This window comes from Leucopleurus acutus (genome assembly GCF_964270905.1).
Source record: "Leucopleurus acutus genome assembly, chromosome: 8".
Lineage (NCBI taxonomy): Eukaryota > Metazoa > Chordata > Mammalia > Artiodactyla > Delphinidae > Leucopleurus > Leucopleurus acutus.
This window is the reverse complement of record NC_139151.1, coordinates 9,325,193-9,345,116: the sequence shown is the minus strand read 5'-3', so window position 1 is coordinate 9,345,116 and position 19,924 is coordinate 9,325,193. Positions and strand designations below refer to the sequence as shown.

Sequence of the window (19,924 nt, the reverse complement as noted above, 5' to 3'; positions counted from 1 at the left end):
CCACTAGGCACAGCCCCCTATGAATGTGGGCACTCAGTTCGCAGTTTGGATTAGGAACCGACTGCTACGCAAGTAGCTGGGTGCTTATGTAGCATGACGTCACGATGGGTGATATTAAAAGGGTTCTGGTAATTCACCAAGGGTGCAGCCTCGTTATTGACCAGAGGGAGGCAAGAAAGGCAAAACTCTCAGTCCAGGACCAGTATGGGAAGCTCATTTCAGAAGGAAGTCAAGCACTTGCTTGGGACCCTCTGTCCCCCTGCATCCTTCTGCAACCCTCAGAGCCAGGAGAACGGTGTTCAGGAGCGCAGGACGCTGTGCTTGGAGATACCCATCTTGTACCAGGAAGGCTAAGGCTGGGCCAGCCGTGTCGGGGGAGGTCAGACCCGTCTCTCTTGCCCTCTGAGTACCTTCTTTCCCTCCCTGTCCCGGCATCATTCCCCCTCTGCACGGAGCCAGGGGAGCAGACATCTGGGGAAGCTGGATGGGCTTTGATCAGTTATTAGGGTCCCCATGCTGGTTTCATTAACTGCAGGGGGAGGGGGAGGGGGAGGGGGAGGGAGGGGGCTGGGGCCCCTGGCTGTGAATCCCGCCCCCCTTTCCAGGCCATGCAGCTGGGCCGGGCAGAAGCGGGTTCAGATGTTTTCACACTTTACATTCCTCTCATCCCTTTAAGGGCTGGAGCCCCCTGCCTCGAAGGGCCTCCTGTTCAGCTGCTGGTGAGACACATTGGCTCTGCAGCAATAGAGTTAATTCCACAGCTTTGAGAGTCCCCCTAAGCCTTTTCTGTGGCTGTGATTGACGGCTCCCTCTGCCCCTGGGGCCAACACCCCAGGGACGCTATGGGTGACCTGGCTTCCCTCACTTTGACTCATCAAAACGGACTCTTCTCTTTCTTTTTTATCTTCTGCTGGGCCTTTCTTCTCTCTGTGCACAGTGACCTCTCTCTCTGGCCTGCTTAGGCCACCCATGTCTTTAAACTGGACGTGTCCCTCAACTCCAGCTCACACCAGACCTGGATTCTTCAGCGTGGCAAAGGCAAAAATAGCCTTTGGGTCTGACTGTGGGGCCTTATGCCTCATTTAGGAGACCGTGGGCTAGGAACAGGACTTTGCTGGAAGAAACGCTCTCTCTCATGGCCTTGTTTAGGGTTTTTATTTGATGAACTTCCTACCTGAATTCTTATATTTACCCAAAAAACACAGACATTTTGTCTATCCTCTTGCTTCCAAGCAGAATGAGTGCTTTAAACAGCTACAAAAATAGTTAATGGCCCGAGTAGACAAAGCTTAAAATAAATCAGGAACAGGTGATCCATCAGCAGCGGGCCTAAGGAGCTGGAACCTGCTTTGCCCCCCTTTCCGGTTGATCTCCTAGGAGCTCCGGTGCCTGCGTAGCCCGGCGGGAGGGGGATGGGTGAGCACGGCCCTCGTTGCGTGTTGTCTTTGGAGTCTGTGGTCTGGAGGAGGAAGCGTGGGCTGAGTCAACTCAGTGTGGTAGAAATTCAGGAACCCACTGCACTGCTGATGAATTATACAAATTTGGACAAGTAATTACAGCACTATTTCTTTCACTCACTCAGCCGTTTCATAAACATCAGGTGCTTTCTGTGGGTCTTGCAGACCCTGTGCCACGTGCCGGGGACACAGAATTAATAGTTCCCACCCTCGTGGAGCTTATTTGGGGCCATTCTGCATCGGTAAAGTGGGAATAACTTCTGCCCTCCCTGCCTCACCGGGTTGTTGCGAGTGTGGGTGTGAAAAGTCCAATGGTGTTTTCCAGCTTTCTTTCGCCCATGACCCTGACATTGATTTTTTCACTCTATCTTCTGTGCGGCTCCAGTAGCCAAGATTGGATTGAACTTTAATTACTCTCCTTTGTATTGGGAACACAATAGGCATATCAAGTATGTGTTTCTAGCTGTAAACACACTTCCTTACACACATACACAAACATACTGGGACTCACTGGTGTGGGACTATTATACAAGCGAGGGGTCCTCCAGAGATGGATGGGAAAGACCGTGCCCAGGAAAGTGCACGAAGCTGGGAGGTGAAAGTCCACAGCCTTCGTCCCTTTAGCCACGGGTCAGCAACCCGCAGAAGTGCAGGCAGGGCGGCAAACACTTTCAAGCCTCGTTTTGTAAACCACTGCCTACAAACCCTTTTAAGTTAATTGCTTGCTTAAGACCCCCATTTTACACCACGACGTAACTTTCCTGTGGTTTGTTCTATCTGGTCGGTCCTGGGATGAGAATGTAGGTGACCCAGGCCTGCTGTTCCAGGAGGCTCTTTCAGCGAAATCGGGCTGCTCTTCTCTGCCTCCGGCCCTTCCTGTCCCTGGGCTGACTGGGTTGGGGGGTATTTGGAGGAGCCGTGGTTGACTCCTCTCCATTCTGGATCCCTGAGCCTTTTAACACATCACTCTCTCATTTCCTCAACCAGTCGGTCATTCAGTCATTTAACAAACATGCTGGGACCCCATGGGAGCCAGGCATGATGATGGGAGCTGGGAATCCAGTCCACTCAGGGAGACAGACAAATGGGGGCCCGAAGTGTCATGGGGTTTAAGGTTTGACGCACAGGCAGATAAGGCGGGGGTCCAGGCTACCTGGGCAGGAGGTGTGGAGGATTGGGAAAGGCTTCCTGGGAGAGCTGATGCTGCCTCCAGCTGAGTCTTGAAAGAGGGGTAGGTTTGCATGTGGTAGGGGGTTGGGGGGGGCAGGGTGGGGAGGCGTGGACAGGTCCTGCTGAGGCAGCCCCAGATGCAAAGGCATAAAGATGTAAAGCATCGGGCGGGTTCAGGCACCCACACGCAGGAGGGTCTGCTGGGGTGCGGGCAAGGGGTGGGGTGCTGTACCGGAGACAAGGCTGAGTCCGTGAGCAGGTCCCGGCCTGGGGCGCCCTGTGGGCTGTGCCCTCCCCCAAAAACCATCCGTTGTGCCCCCCACCTATTCAGGCCAAACCTGATATTTACTAAATGGCTTCAAGCCCTGACCTCATCCCAGGTCCTTGGACTCTCTCCTGGTTGCGAGGAAACCAGATCTGGCTCTACTGGCTTGCCCTGGCCCTTCAGGGAGCGTCAGCACCCCCGGCAGGCCCAGCCCAGCTCAGCCCAGCCCAGCCCTGCCCTGTTGGAGCCTCAGCGGCCCCTAGTGGGCTGGGCCTGTGCAGCCCCCCATGTTCTCAGAACACAAGGCTTCCCTGGCCTGGTGGGCCAGCTCTGGGGATGGGCAACCCGCACCCTCCCAGGTCAGAAGAGGGGTGCCCCCTTAGGAGGGGTGTATGTGCTGAGTCATGCTGGCAAGGTGCAGACCTAGGTTGCCCAGGGTTTGCAGAAAGGACCTGTGGGAGGTGCATGGATGTACGCGTCGTAAAGAGCAGGGCTGCTGCAGGGGGACAGGTGTACGCAGGGGGACATGGGAGGTGTAGGTGCCAGGGTGTCTGGGGCCGGGTGTGGACAGGCAGTGGGGTTTGGATTCAGAGGACAGGGCTAGCAAAAAGAAGCATTAAAAATGCTTAGAAACCAAGATTCACTGAGCCTCCGGGGTGCGCAATAATGTACCCTCACATATGGTCACTGTAGGCCTGGCGAGAGGTATCATTAGCTCCATTTTTACCTGAGAGGGAAACTGAGGCTCAGAGGAACTGAGCTATTAGTCCAAGGTGACATCGCTAGCGATGGGTAACGTCTCCTTCCACGATACCACGGCCCCTCTCCCTATGCCGGGGCCCATGCCTCGCCCACTTCTCTGGGTGCTTATGGGAGAGAGGGTTCCTTCAGCAGGGTCAGGACTCCCAGGGCAGCACAGGTAGCGGAAGCAAAAGTGGCCAACTGGAGTATGGGCCGCTGGCTGCAGGGATTATGTTAACGGTAACCACCGTGCGCTGAGAACGTATGAAGGCCCGCTGCTTTGCATACAGTATCTCATTTAATGCTGACTACCCTGCACCTTAGCTATGACTACTCCTGATGTGTAGATGAGGACCCTGGATCAGAAAGACTGACCAGCTCTGGGCTGGATGCCCACCACTCCCAATAAATATGTGGTCGGGGACTGTGACTTCTCTGTTGTGGCCTGAGGCATTCGGGGTCAGGAGGGTCCATCTGCAGCTGAAAAGGTATCAATGGATGGGAAGGCCCACCCACTCCACACCAGTCATCCCTGCATCCCGTAGGTGCTGTGGACACTCTGTCTCAGACTCTGGGGCTGCAGCTGGGGCTACAACAGATGTGGTCCCTGCCCTCCAGGATGCCCCAATCTAGTGCGGGGAGAGGCAAGTGGGCAGACGTGGCTGAACGGTGTCCTCGGGGCCTGGAAGCCCAGAGCAGAGGGCCCTGACCCGTAGCTGATGCAGCCACATCCACTGAAGGAGGCAGCCAACCTCACGACAGTGGTGAGAGGTCGGGAGCGTCAGTGCCATTTCAGAGATGAGTAAACTGAAACCCGGAAAGGCAAAGTTACATGTCCAAGGTCGGCTAGCCGCGAGTGGCAAAGGCGGAAATCCGTTCTATCTGACGCCAATGTCTCGTGCACACTCCCTCCCTGGGGTGCTAGAAAGACCCTGGCAGTATCCCCCATCTGAGCCACCTGCTCCCACCTCCCAGGAGCAGAAGGGAGGAGCTCTCCGTGGCAGCTGGCGGAAGGCGGCCGCTGCAGGTCTGTGCGCCCTGAAGCTTGAAGCCCTGCGCGGTCAGGGAGGTGAACACGGTAGCACTGAGGCACCGTCAATTAACAAACCACCCTGCTCTTCCTACTTGGGTTCCACCGGAAGCACCATTTCTGGCACGACCAGTGTTTGGGGAGTTGATCTGTGAGGTCTTTTGGGGGCTGGAGAGATGGGGGCCGGCGACAGGATGGGTGGGCTCAAGGGAGACCCAGAGCCTGATGCTGGGGCGTGACACTCCATCTGACGCTAGCGCCCTTCCTCTTCTGCCCCTTTCCACCCAGGGGAAAAGTCTTCCTATTCTCCTCTTCAAAGAAAAGTAATTAAATACGATCACTCCCGCAGTGTGATTTAGTCAGAAAGCCCTTGGTTCCTGTCTCAACCTCGGCAGAAACTGTCTGTGGTCTCCAGCAATTTCTCTGCTGCAGTGGCTTCTGTTTTCTCATATGTAAAATGGGAGTACCACCAACCCATTGCACGGGATCCCTGTTGGATGTGAGCCCCCAGGGAGAGACTTCATTAGCTTGTTGGAACACAACGTGCCACTCTCCCCTACAACTGGGAAAGGGCGAGCCTTAGCAGGAAGGAAAGTATCAATGGGGCGTTCCAGTGTCAGTGAGGGCGACTAGGTAGGCAGGTGAGCACCTTGTAAACCACACCACACAGCATCCCCTGCTCATTTTCATGGCCAGACTAGACCGTCGGAGAGGCTGGATCTCTCAGCCCCTGCAGGGCATCAGGAACTTTCATCTCAAGGGGTCACAAACTGAGAATCTGGACAGGGCCCTTTTGCTCCCAGCTTAATGCAGGGCTGGTTCCAGCTGGATGATAGAGAAGAGTCCAGTGGCTAGAGCATCTATGGGAGGCAGGAGGACGGCAAGGACGCTGTGTAGGTTCTGGACCCAGTACCGCAGCTCCCAGCGGGCAGGCCCGCCTGGGGAATGCTGCCATCCTTCCCCACCCGCTAGTCGTTATCCTATTCTCTTAATCAGGCCTCACAGCCTGCCTGGGTAGGATGTCCAGTGCCGTCCTTGGAGGAAGGCTCCGGGTCTGAGACCAGCTGTGGGCACACCAAGTGGCCTCATAGAGTGTAGTTTCTTCATATGCCAGATCGAGGAGAATAGGAGAAAGTTACTTGGAGAGAAACTCTGACACTAGTGGCGTGCTGATAAATGTTTAACAACCAGCTCTCTGGTTGGGGGTTAGAAAGAGGATTGATTTGCAGCCTTTGCCAGTTTCTGTGGTGTAATTACTCCCACCATGGTCAGCTTCAGGCTACCGATATGATATCAACCGGCTTGCAAAATTCCTGACAATTTACCAGTTGGCTTTCATAGGCCAGAGCAAGGGATCTCCGCCCTCCATCTGTCCAGCCTCTCCCCCCGCTTCTGTTCTTTAGGCCTAGAACCTTCCCCCAAAACCTCACCACCCGACACCCTCATCCCCCTGCTCCCTTTCCCTGGGACAGCTGCGGGCCTCTCCCTCTGAGCTCCAGTTCTTGAGAAATGGGTGTCTCTGGCTAGAAGAAGAAATCTATTTGAAGATAAACATTCTCCCAACCTGGAGGAAATGCAGAGTTTGCTGAACTGGCCCCCAGGAGCTAAATAAATTTGAATCATCGTCCTCCTCAGGCCAGCTCTGCTCTCTTCTCCCCCGTCCCGGCTCTCTGAGCCCCAGTAACAGCCTCTCAGCTGGGGCCGGCGCTTGGGATGCTGACAAGTGACCGCTTTTTTTTTTTTTTTACATCTTTATTGGAGTATAATTGCTTTACAATGGTGTGTTAGTTTCTGCTTTATAACAAAGTGAATCAGTTATACATATGTTCCCATGTCTCTTCCCTCTTGCGTCTCCCTCCCTCCCACCCTCCCTATCCCACCCCTCCAGGCAGTCACAAAGCACCCAGCTGATCTCCCTGTGCTATGCGGCTGCTTCCCACTAGCTATCTATTTTACATTTGGTAGTGTATATATGTCCATGCCACTCTCTCACTTTGTCACAGCTTACCCTTCCACCTCCCCATATCCTCAAGTCCATTCTCTAGTAGGTCTGTGTCTATATTCCCATCTTACCCCTAGGTTCTTCATGACCTTTTTTTTTTTTCTTAGATTCCATATATATGTGTTAGCATACGGTATTTGTCTTTCTCTTTCTGACTTACTTCCCTCTGTATGACAGACTTTACACTTTCCTCTGGGCCCCAGCTGGGCTTTTGGCCACACCTTCCCCCAGAGTCCTGTCTAGAAAGGGGAGGTGAGAGGAAAAGGAGCCCCTCCCCTCAGTCCTCCCACTCCTAGAAGCTCATCTGCATAGAAACCCCTTGTGGATTCCTTCAAGGACACGAGGAAATTCACCCTTCGTGGACTGAGCAGAGCAGAGCACACCAGCCTACCCTGTATTTTACGCTTAAATGAGCCGTGCACGTAGCCGTGCATTGCTTTTTGAAAGATGCACGTGCTGGAGTTGAAGAACTACAACCACCCCTCCATATGGGGAAAACTTTATAGAGTTTCCAAAGCACTTTTACACACCGTACGTCATCTAATCTGAGCCCCACGCCAACCCTGGGGGTGGGCAGTGGTCATGAAAGCACCCTCACGGCGTCCGAGCCTGTCACTGTTAGAAGGGACTTCAGATGTCACCTACGCCAGCCCACCCAGCTAGAGAGCGTCCATCGCCTCCGCGGGAGTCTCTGCTTGGCCCCTGCACCAGTGAAAACTCACCACTTCCGGGAGGCAGCCCAGCCCAGCCTTGGAGAGCTCAGAGGCTTGGAAACTTACTATTTGGGTTGAGCCCAAATGTGTCTCTGCATTTTACAGATGTAATGCATCGGTTGTAGTTTGACGCTTTAGGGCATACAGAACAGAACTGACACAATCTAATCCCTCATTCAGATATTCAAAGGGGGCTCTCACGTCCCTCCATCTCCCTCCCATCCCCCAAATCTTCCTTAACATTGCAGATTCCTGCAAATATTCCTCAGAATCCCTTGAGCAGCCTGGTCCACTCTCCTCTGAGTGTACTTCCTTGCACCTGTCTCAGCTTAGTAGGTGGGGCTGGAAGCTTCGTGTGAGCTGTGCCTCTGCTGATGGGTCCTCACAGAGCATCAGTTTGGGGTTTTTGTTTGTTTGTTTGTTTGTTTGACAGACACAGTACACTGTGGACATACTGAGCGTTCCGTCAACTGAAAGGTGCTGCTAAACGATGTCTCTCCTCTTCTGCACTTATATTATCGATTTTCTTTTTTTTGGCTGAAGTGTTGGAAGTGTTAAATTCCAACTTATTAGACGAGAATTAATCTTATTAGACTTAGCACGTTGCCAAAATCTGTAAAGATCGTTCGGATCCCGGTTTCACGTCACCCATAAGTTTGTTGAGCGTTTCTTCAGACATCCTCTAAATCACTGATAAAAATATTGAAGAAGAGAGTTGAGGAGAAAGCATGTGGCATCTCCTAGAAGCCCTCCTCCCTCTGACATCTCTCCTCTAATTGTCATCCTTTGGGTGTAGCTTCCTAATCCACACAATTGTCCACCAGACCACGTCGCTCCACGTTTTCCACGAGGATATCATGGGAGGTACCTTGCTGAGGTCATTTACACCATGGAAATGAAAATGTCTACCATTTTCCTGATCTGCCAGCTCGGTGATCATGTTAAACCCAGAACTGGGCTCCATTATAGCAGGCATTCATCCTAGTCACCCCAGTGCCTAGTACATGGTGGCGACTTGAGAAGTATTGGGAAAGCTAATCAGTTGCATTGGTGAGTGAAAGAAACTAGCCCAGATCAATGTGAAGGTTAGAAGTATACTTAGTTTGTCTGATTCCACCTTATTTCTGTGTTTTGAAAATTAGAACAGCATTTGTTTCTACTTTCTTCCTTATAGCACCTCTTTAATACTCATGAATCCTAAAAGGACACCAGTTTGCTTACTGATGAAAAGGAGGAACTTAGGAAAGTTGAGGGATTTGCTCAAAGTCAAAAAGCTATTAACAGGAGACAGTAAGAGTCAAGCATGGTACCCTGCTGGCCTCAAGGTACCATGATGCTCTGTCTAGCACTGAGTCTGGGAAAGTTCCCCCAGCTCAGCTAACAGTGACAAGGATATTTCTTCCTAACAAAAAATGATGGGGATACAGTATATTTCTTTTATAGTCTCAATTTTATTTACCACCCATCACTCATTAATTCATTCACTTAACAAATATTTGTTGAGCATTGACTAGTGCCAGGCTATTCTAGACCCTCGGAACACAACTGTTAACCAGCCCTCTTTAAGCTTACATTTGAGTTGGAGGTGGGAGAGAAAAGAACTTAGCAAGTAGATATATAGTATCTGGTCATGATAAGGGCTATGAAATATATAGTCATAATAAGGGCTGTGAAATAAGGCAGAGTAAGGGGATAGCAGGGGCAGAGGGACTCTATTTTACTGTGAAGATGTGTCACGTGAACAGAGATCTAATGAAGAAAATGAGACAGCAAGTGTTTTGTGCTTGTATTCGTGGAAGTACAGTACTCTTTCTTCCAGAAAGCAGGGACCTAGATCATATGATAAACTTTCCAGCTGTGAAGTATACGATTCTTTCAAGGTGTGTTCACTTGTTTATTCCCTCATTCACTTTCTGAGCAAACACTAAGCATCCAGTCTGTGTCAGTTGGGTGCCGGGGATGAAGGTGTGAACAAGGTATTAGCTCGGGAGGCAGACAAGGGCGTCAAGTCCAAGAACACAGTGGGTGAGAGCTGTCAGGCTCTGTGGGCCGGTTGGAGGAAAGCAATAGTTGAGGCATGTCACCACACGTGACATTTCAGGGATCCATTTAAGGAAAATAAAATATAAAAGCATTAAGTTCTGTTATGACGGTTACCCAAAATTTAAAAGCCATTTAACCATTTCTTTAAATGAAATCTTATACGGAAAGTCCAATATAGAATATATTTTTAAAAGGTGCTCTGATTGGCACAAACTTGGGAACCCAGGGGCACCTTCAAAAACATGTAACATAGGAGGAGAACCACTACGCTAAATATTTGTTATGGCTAAGAACAGAAATCTGTTCATCGTCCACTACAACCTGCTTATCTTCAAGTGCCCAGGTAAACCAAATTTGCAGAACACTCAGCTGTCAGTCAAAACCATTAAAAGTTACCTCTGGCTTGTGTTAAATGGGATAAACCTCTGCCCAGTTGAGAACTGACTCAGCTTTTTTTTTCCTGCTCTCCAAAGTCATCAAATCAAACCTAACACTGCCCAGTACAGCCCAAGTGACTCATAAGCACAATTTAAAGGGTTCATCATTCTGTCTTTTTCTGCTTCTGGCCAGAGGCCACCACCTTAATTTGCATTAAGAACCATCACTTTTATTTTATTTTTTTACATCTTTATTGGAGTATAATTGCTTTACAATGTTGTGTTAGTTTCTGCTGTACAACAAAGTGATATGTATACATATATACATATCCCCATATCCCCTCCCTCTTGAGCCTCCCTCCCGCCCTCCCCATCTAGGCCCCTAGCCCCTCTACGTCGCTTTTAAAGTGAGCTCACTTCCACACCACCTGATTTTGGATGGTCCTAAATCGTTCCCCAGAATTTTCTCATTTGAGGAAGCACCAGCTTTCCTCCCACTGCAGCATATGTACAAATGGACGCTCGTTATACCCTCACATTTCTCTCGTACACGTTCTCCTTTCCACACACTCACCCCACAGGATGAGGTGGACCTCACAGTTCCAGCCGGGGAACCAGTGGTCCTGGCCCTACTAACCCACGCCTCCTCTCTGTCTCTGCAGATGACGGCGACCGCTCAGGCCCCCTCTAAGGCCCAGGCTGTCCACATCGCCGCACCCTCGGCTGCTGCCAGCACACCTGTGCCCAGTGCCCCCATCGACCCCCAGGCCCAGCTGGAGGCTGACAAGCGAGCTGTGTACAGGTAGGAGACACTTCAGCCGGGCCATGCGCAGGAGCCCCCAAGTGGCCTCAGGCCCAGCTCAGCCATGAGAGATGTGAGTGCAGGCCAGCAGGTGGGCTCATGGAAACCAGTAGCCAGGGCCAGGTCCCTTCTCTCTGAAGTCACTCCAGAGAGCCCTCAGCTGGCCATGCAGGAATTGTCCAGGGAGGGAGATGAGGCCTGGGCTGTGTCTTCCAGGAGGGCCTCTTCCTCAGCCCAGCTGGGGAGATGAGCCCTGACGAGCATCAGAGCCCTCCACTCAGTAAACGGGCAGCTGCCTCAGGACTGTCCTGGCCCACGTGCCCCGTCGTCGCCTTCATTCCAGCGCTCGCCATCCAGGACTCGGTTGTGAGCAAAGCTTTAGTACGCCTGGAAACCACCGGGAGCGCTCGTCAGAACACATGTATCTGGACTCCGTGCTCAGAAATGCTGAATCAGCAGGTCAAGCTGTAGGAGGAGGGTGTGAATGTTTAACAAGCATTCCAGGCGACTCTAATGCGGCTGGGGCTTGGCCCACACTGCGATTCATGGTAGTCTTTGGTGTTTAGCAGTAGAGGTTGTACACGACTGTGTAGGCTCTGGCACCCGCCCCGAGATGGGCGGTTTGCTGAGAGCAGGTGGCTTGTCTCGTTTTACTCTGCATCAGCCCCTGGTACCCAGGGCTGGGCCCTGAATGTAGCAGAGGGTGGGAAGGGCTCAGGGAAATTCCGGTCTGTGCTGTGCACGTTGTTGGGGTGAAGATGCGGTCCTCTGAGGGCAGACCTGAGCGAGGTCCCAGCAGGGATTTCAGTCACCCTTTACCCATGGGGAGCCCACATCACTAAGAAGAGACGCCCAAGCCAGCACTCCGTTGAGGCTGGACCCTTGCTCCCATTCGCTCGTGTGAGCACATACATTCGCGTGCATCAGCAGTGGGGCCGACCCCTGGCTGAATGTGCGCTGCAGCGGGCGCTAACTCCAGTCACACGTGGACTGGCCCACCCAGCCCCGCCCATGACAGTGGCTTTATGGCAATGGTGGTAATTATTGCCGTTATGATCATTATCACTGGCATTAGTTTTAGTTACTCAGATGAGCTGAATGCCTCTAATGCCAACAGTTGGGAGTCCAAAGCAGTGGGCCCTGATCCCTAGGTCCTGACACAAGGCCTGGATAACACAGCTCCCGGGCCCCAGCCTGCCCGGCGCACAGGCCAGGCCCAGCTCCTGTGGATAGAGACCTCTGCCTTGGGCCCCAAAGAATGCCAGGATCTGGTCACAGGACCTATCAGAGACCCTGAGGAGGACCCCAGCTCCCCTGCCCCCAGCATGGGACCTACACTCCTGTCCTCCCTTCACACTTGCCTTGAACCCTTGCTATTACCACGTGGAGGCGTTGTGCTGGGCTCCAGGGGAAAGAGGTAAAGGTTATGCATGGGCTGTTCCCTGCCTCTCCAGGAACGGAGACATAATGCAAACAAGAAACCAACATAGAGTGGTCAGAGCTTTGACAGAGAAGGCTTCACGGGGGAAGCAGTAGAGTCTGATCTTCAAGGCTGAGTAAGAGAGCTCAGCAGGAGGAGAAATGGGGGGTCAGGAACTTTCGGCAGAGGAGAGCCTGGTGTGTTCCCAGGACGGCCAGTGGCCAGAGCAGCTGGGCGTGGGAAGATGAGGCTGCACAGGGCCTGTAGCCTCACCTTGTGCCGGAACAGAAGCAGGGAGCGAGAGTGGCCTGGCCTCTGAAAACTGCCCCGTGGTCTGATGACTTTGGGTACAGTCATCACACCCCCTTTAAATCTCTGCTGCTCCAAGTGCGGTCCATGGGCCAGAAGCGTCGCGTCACCTGGGAGCTCACTGGAGACGCAGAATCTCAGGCCCCACTCGACCTGAGGATTCCTGATCTGCACTTTGACAAGATCCCAGGTGATTCATATTCGCACTGGAGACGGATCCCTGACACCTTCTCGGACCCCCAGGGGCAGGGACCTGTAGTGAGCACAGATCTTAGTCTAGAAAGACCCCAAATTAGTGGCCTAACATAAAGTTTCTGGAAACCTAGGCTTGAGCCCTACCTCCTCCTTGTACTCGTCTCTCTGAGCGTTGGTTTCAGGACAGAACCTAATCAGTGGTTCGGCAAGAATGACGAGACAGCCCATGTCAGCACCTGGCTCCATGTCTGGCACAAAGCAGACGGTTCCCTTGTTCCTGCCAATGGGCCCCACGTGCTCCATAGCCCTTCCCAAGATCCCAGGCTCAGACCCCACCCAGGCCCAGCCAGGAGGTGGGCCGCGTCCCCAAGGGAGCTGTCCACCATGACGTCACCTGAAGTACAAAGGCCCAGATCTTCCCTCAACCAACATGCCTCACCTCCACATCTGAGATTCACCCTCTCCCACGGGGCTGTCACCTCACAGCCCATGGCATTTGAGCAAATTATCTCTGCAGCTGTCTGACCATGAAGAAGAAACCCCAGGCTGGGTACCACCAACAGTCCAGCCAAACAAGGCTGCCCGGCATCTCAGGACGACGGAGCAGAGGGACATCAGCACCCTTGCCCAGTTCTTTCTTCTGCAGCCCTGCTTGCCCCAGGGCCCCCAGGGTGTCTCCCATGACCACCCCTCTCCCATTAGTGCCAGCCGCCCTCTCCACCGCCCTTGCGGGCTGAGGGGAGACACTCCACCTCCCATAGGGTCAGGTAATTCTAATTAGATCTGCCCACCTGGGGCGGCCTGGCTGCTCAAAGCACCTCAGGGAGTCGGCATTTCATGTCCATAAATGTAAGCATCCCCTCTCCACGGAGATTAGTGCCAGCGCTGACTTTTGGGTGTCCCCGCCGAGGCCCCTCCCTGAACTACTTCGAAGAACGAAGGTGGGGGAGGCCCCTCCCTGGCCAGGCCCGCAGGGCGGCATCGGGCAGTGCGACAAGAGGGAGGGAGCCTCCTGGTGCCCTGAGGTTTTATTTGTGTAGGAGGATGTGTTGATGAAATGTATTGGTTCTTTCTGATGTGGAAACTCTGCGTGTGGGGTGGGGGGAGGGGGGAAGGGAGGCAGAGTCTGTCTTTAATTGGATCATACCAGAGCATCACCTGGGCTAATCAGCAAGGCAGCCGGGAGCTCCCGCTCAGATCAATGATTGCAGTCTAATCCGAGCAGACCCCATGATTGGATGCACATCGCGGGTAATTGTGTTTGTGGCCCAGGAGCAATGCTGAGAGGGGTCTGCCGAGGGGAGGCCCCATGGAGCGGGGACCGCAGGCTTGGACCCAGCTCAGATCTCTCCTAACGCAGGTGCACCTCACCCCTGGGGTTTTCCCCCCAAGAAGTTAAAATTTAGCTTGGACCACACCTCCCCACCTCTCCACCGGTGGGCTGCGGACTGGACGGTGTTAGGTGGCGGGGAGCTTGGAGGTTAGGTTGCCAGCAGCACAGGGACGGGGCCAAGAGGGTGAGGTTGATCCAGCTTTCACTGTCCCTCCTCCCCTCCAGTCTCTGCCGTTCCCCTTTGAAGTGAGTGGGTTCCCATGGAAACCGTGATGTCCTGGGGAGCAGAACAGTGGCAGGAGCTGGGCCTGGCCAGGTGCAGTGGGGGAGGAGGGGGCTCCGCTGAGACGGCTCTGTGCATGCTGGGTTCCGCCCCTGAGGCTGAAATACTGTCTGGGGACCCAGGAAATGGCCCGCCGGGCACTGCAGAAGTTACCTGTTAGTGACAGGAAGTGCTGGCCTGGAGGCAGGAACAGCGAGAGAAGGGTGGGGACAGCTGTGCTTTGCTTCTCCAGGAAAAATGCCAGAGAATTGAGCTGCGAATCAGGTGCGGAGGGTGAGGTGACTGCAGGACCCTGTGTCTCTCCTTTGTGGCGTTAACTCACAATTGAACCGATTGTGTTAATATTAGTTCTGTTTCCACCACTAGATCGTTACCTCCATGAAGTCAGGGTCTATGCGTTTTCATTGATTGATCCCCAGCGCCTTACACAATACCTTAGACCCAGCAGCTTGGACGAGCATGTACTAAAGCAGGGCCCGTTGAGCGGATTCCTTAAGTAGGCGAGGCAGGACCCGTCCATAGTCCATGGTTCCAGGCTGGTGTGCTGGCTAACTGGCTCCGGGGGGAGCGGGGAGGGGAGAGCCCTCATGTAGCACCTGTCGATTTCCGTGGTGTAACTGCATCCACCGTGGCCCGTTTCAAGCTACCAGGGTGCTGCTGAACAGAGGTGGGAAGAGATGCACACAGTCGGCTCTCCCCAGCCTCACGCACAAACCCCTGCGGGTAGCCGAGTTACAGGTGCCCAGTTTTACCAGCACCTTTACAGCCGACTTTGTGGAATGCTTTAACTCATAGCATTAGCCACGATCCTACACTCGTTGGCCCTCACTGACCTGTCTGGCCCACTCCCCGCTTCTAAATTTGAAATGTTCCCACGTAACGAATTAATGCTTAGAGGCTGGCCCAGAATAAGCGCTATGTAAGTGTTTGCAGTTGTGATTTCTCACCCGAACCCCAAGGCAGTGAATTTTCTCCTTCCTAGATTCTACCCAGTGCCGTCCAACTCTTAACATCTGCTTGAGCAAAGCCCTGATGCCTCCACGTTCTCCAGGTAGATTCCAAGGCTTTCCTGTTTCCTCCGTTAATGAGTTCCTTCCCAGCAGCTCCAGAAACCCCACATCAAACCAGTCTTTAGTTTCTCAGCTGTCAGAGTCTCGGCCTTTCCGTGTAGTGTTTGTAGTTCTTCCTGTCAGTCTCATCTCTCTGTAAACCACACTCAGAGCTTCTGCCCATGTGGCACCCAGCCCTAGACAGTTCACGCTGAAGTCCACTTCTAGTTCAACGAAAGCAGTACACATTGCTAAGCCCTTGTTTATGATACATTTGCCCCTGTTGCATTCAGACCGGATCCCTCTAGAATCCACACTTGTTTAGGGAAAGATCAGAACGGGGCAGTGGGCAATGTTCAGATCGCTCCCTTGAGACTATCCCTCTAAAGGTCACTGAAGTTCGGGCTCGATCCTAATGGTCCAATAGCTAGAGGGACAAAGGCCGTAGAGCAGCTGTACTGAGCTGTGGGACAAGGTCTAAAAATAGATGTGGTGATAACCAGCTTGGTCGCCTTGGGAAAGTTAGTCCCTCTGAATCTGTTTTCTCAACTGTAAAAAAGGAAATAGTCATAGCTAGACTAAAATGAGATGATATATGATAATGTCTAACACAGAGATCAGTGTTTGCTGCCTGGGGTGGGATGGGATGGGGGTGTTTTAAACAAAGGGGCCAGCATGGTCCCCGTGGCCTTTTCAGCATGTGAGGCATCTGGGCATTCAGGGAGGTGAAATCCAGGCTGCAGAATAGGGCCTGTGGACCTCGATCGCCTGGGTTTCCATTCTGGCTCCGCCACTGGGCAGTAAACCTTTCTGGGCCTCTGTTTCCTCATCTGTAAAATAGGACTGAAAATAGTGCCGTCTCTTCATTAGGTTGGTCATGAGGATTAAATGAGATAATACCATGAAGTGCTGGATAAAGAATCTGGCATGTGGAGAGTACTCTGCAGCGGTTAGCGGCTATGAGATGTTTGGGGGAATGGAAACAGGGGTTGGTCGGGCTAGAAGGTAAATGCTGAGGGGCGATCCAGCAAGAGGCAAGACAGGAAAGGGCTCCCAGCTGAGTGGTCCTGCACCGCGATTCAATTAAACATTTACTGAGCTCTGCTACGCGGAAGCATCGTGTCAAGTTCCAAGAGGGGTTCTGAATTAAAAAGAATCAGTCCAGGGAGTGGCAAGAAGATAGGATAGGAAGTAGCTATAATATAAAATTGGCACATCTAATGGGCTCAAAAAACTCTATGTAGAATTGACTGCAAGGCCTCTGGCCCACAGCGCAGTGTAGGAGAGTAGCATTGCTTTTCCCAAGGGAGGTGAAGCCCAAGGGAAATGATAGCCAAGCGGCCTCTCCTGGGGCCGGGCTGGTGAATGGGGAGGCGGGAGCCCCCTGGGCTTGGGGCTGGGCAGAGGGGCTGACTGCTGTGTGACTGTCCTCTTTAGCAGCTGCCTGGCCAGGACCCTGGGAACTGGTACCTCCTAATGAATTGTCTTTGAGGGAACTCTTCCACCTTGTGACCAAGGGGTGTTCTGTCTCCAGGGAGCTCACCCCGGGGCTTAACCCTGTGCCTTCCCTGGCATAGAGCTTGGTCATTCCTGGGACGTGCTGGGTGTGGTGGCCTGAGAAGGGTGTGGGAGAAGTTTAGCCATTCCAAGCAGAAGAGTCAGGACCAGATGCTTCTGGACTAGGTGCTGGGAGCAGATGTTCCAGGCTGCATTCTGAGCTGGGTTTTATGGGCTGGGGCTCCAGCAGACACTCCTTGCGTTTGGAAGCAGTTGGATTCACTGACATCTGAGCAAACATAACTGTAGCTGTTGACTACAGTCAGGGGAGCGATCCTGCTGGAGCCGTAATCTGAACGTCAACCCGTGCTCAATTCTTCCCCGGCACCAGGCAAAGCCTGTTCCCTGCCCTTCCTGCCGGCATCTCGAAGGCCCTCACCCCGGACCCAGCCTCTGCACATGCCGCTGGCAGGCCCAGAGGCTGCGGCTGCCTGGCTCAGAGAGCAGGTGTGTTCAGAGGCAGCGGGTCCTGATCCTTCCACAGCTCACCACCTGGCCGAGGCAGAGCTGAGAAGTCCAGGTACCCCGCCAAGACAAGGCACACAGATAAGAGATCCAGGAGCCTGGAATCCCAGTGACTTTTATCCTCACAAGGTTATGTTAGGATTAAAGGAGGTAACCAATGCTAACAGCTGACAGTGCTTGGCACAGACAAGGCTGACAGTGAATGGTGGCCACAGTTGTGAGGAATTACTGCGACAAGTACTAGATTGGATCGGTCCCCCTTACTAGAGGGAAGACACCAGCCATTGGGCCTCCCGCTGGTGCGAATGGCGGGGGGGGGGGGGGGCATCAGGTGGGAGGGGCGAGGAGCCAGCAAGCTTGGCCTTTGAGGGCTCATGTGGCCCATGGCTTCTCACCAGGGCTGGACTAAGCCAGTCTAGCCCTTCTAAGCCCCACTGTCTGATTTTCCCAAGCACTGGGCCATTTTGTGGTCAAGTGGAAAGAACATAGGACTAAGACCTCAGCCTAAGCTCTGATTCTACCGCTGAGCAGCTCATGTAACCTCTTTAGATAAACTTTCCCACAGGGTAGGCATAAGATGAGAAAATGAAAGATCTATAAAAACGTCAAAGCCTTCTCCAACACACAGAAGTATTATTATGAGAGAAAGTTCTTTTGGAAACCTGTTTGGTGAGGTAGAGACTGTCTTGTGCTGCACGGGTCCTGATGCTCAAAGGGTAAACGTGGCAGCTCAGTTCTGTGACCCCAGGACGCATAGGACTCAAGGGCAGTAGAGAAAAAAAGGGAGAGGAGGATGAAGTGATTCTAATAATGGTTCAAAACAGTACCTGGGAAAGGGGGAAGAACACAAAATTTGGAGTTTGGATACCCAGATTTAAATCTCAACTCAGTCACTTATCTGCCTGATGTAATTCTTTAACCACATGGCCCCTCAGTTTGCTAATCAGTAAAATGGGAATAATAAAAATATTGGGTGTTTCAATGCAATAAGCACATGAAATGTAAGTTACGAAGTGCCACCAGATGTGTGTCACTGTCATTTTGCCATGACAGAATGGATGGAGCTCCCCTTCCCACACCAGACCTTCCTCTGGTGCTTTCTTGTCGGGGACTGGCTGGCTCTCTGGTGACTTGGATAGAAACTGCCTCTCACGCGCTGCCTAACTGCAGGAAAGATACTTCTATTTTCTCTTCCTGAGTTACCTCCCCTTAAAATGAAGAGGCTGGTCATGAAAAAGACAGGAGATAAGTGATAGTAAAGATGTGGAGAAGAGGGAACTCTTGTGCACTGCTGTTGGGATTGTATATTGGTGCGGCCACCACAGAATACAGTATGGAGGATCCGTAAAAAATTAAACATAGAACTATCCTATGATCCAGCAGTCCCACTTTGGGGATCCAAAGGAAATGAAAACACTAACTCGAAAAGACATCTGCACCCCCGTGTTCATAGCAGAATTATTTATAATAGCCAAGGCACAGAAACCACCTAAATGTCCACTGATGGATGAATGGATAAAGAAGTTGTGGCTTATATATACAGTGGGATATTATTCACATGGAGGGACCTTGAAAGCATTATGTTAAGTAAAATACATCATAGAGGAAGGCAAATTCTGTAGGATCTCACTTATATGTGGGATCTAAAAAAAAAACTTAGAGCAAAAGAGATTGGATTTGTGGTTATCAGAGGTGAAGGGTAGAAGGAGGGGGTAACGGAGGAGGGTGGTCAAAAGGTACAAACTTCCAGTTATAAAAGAAGGAAGTACTAGGGATGTAATGTACAACATGACGACTATAGCTAGCACTGCTCTATCATATATAGGTAAGTTAAGAGAGTAAACACTAAGAGGGCTCATCACAAGAGAAAAATTTTCTTTTTCTCTTTTATCTGAGAAGATGGATGTTAGCTGAACCTATCGTGGTAATCATTTCATAGTATGTGATGCTACATGCCTTAAACTTATACAGTGATGCATGTCAATTATTTCTTAGTAAAACTGGGGAGAAAATGAAGGGGCTGGAGATGCGATCCTACCAGGTCTCAAATTTTAGGTTCTTTGTATTCTCGCCCTTGTAGACCAGCCTTAACAACCAGTTTGTTGAGATTTCACATTTATTACTTTTTTTTAATGTGCCAGGAGGGAAGGGTGTGAGTGTGCGTGCGTGTGTGTGTGTGTGTGTGTGTGTGTGTGAAGGGATGGAGACAAAGCAGACTGTGGCCTCCCCTGAGCCCCACACTCACCAGGGATGGACCTGTCCACCCACCTGGGGGAGGAGAGCTGGTTGGAGCCCAGGAACCCAGCAGATGCAATTCCAATTTAGCAACAAGAAGAAGTCCTCTCCAAGGCAACCCAGGCGAACATACCGCCCACTGGGCAGGACTAAAAATACACCCGCATGGTTTCAACGTCACACCTGAAGTAAAAATACATCCAACCAGGAGCTGCTGGCTTGGTCTCCCCCACCCCACTCTGCTCTCTCCATCTGGTGCCTTTGAGGGGAGGAGAGGAGGGCTGGCCGAGCGCTTCCTTCACACTTACTCGTCTGCCCCTGAGACCCTGCCAGCCCTCACCCCACACACCCAGCAGAGCCCAGAGGAGGACTGGGGCCCTTTGTAGTAACTGTGGCTGAAGCTGCCAGATGGCTGTAGCTGACCTGGGTACCACAGGGGAGTGGATTCCGGGCCCGAAAGAACTTTAGGCTTGTGTCT

The 19,924-nt window shown here is 52.3% G+C and overlaps 1 protein-coding gene across 1 annotated transcript in view; it reads left to right on the top strand.

Moving 5' to 3' along the window:
- Window positions 1-19,924, top strand: part of PKNOX2 (PBX/knotted 1 homeobox 2) — a gene marked incomplete at its 3' end in the record, with an annotated part of 257,006 nt that overhangs the window by 187,102 nt on the left and 49,980 nt on the right. The window contains exon 4 of the mRNA XM_082845810.1: window positions 10,461-10,600. Within this exon, the coding sequence (XP_082701936.1) occupies window positions 10,461-10,600 (140 nt within the window). The remainder of the gene's footprint in view (window positions 1-10,460; window positions 10,601-19,924) is intronic.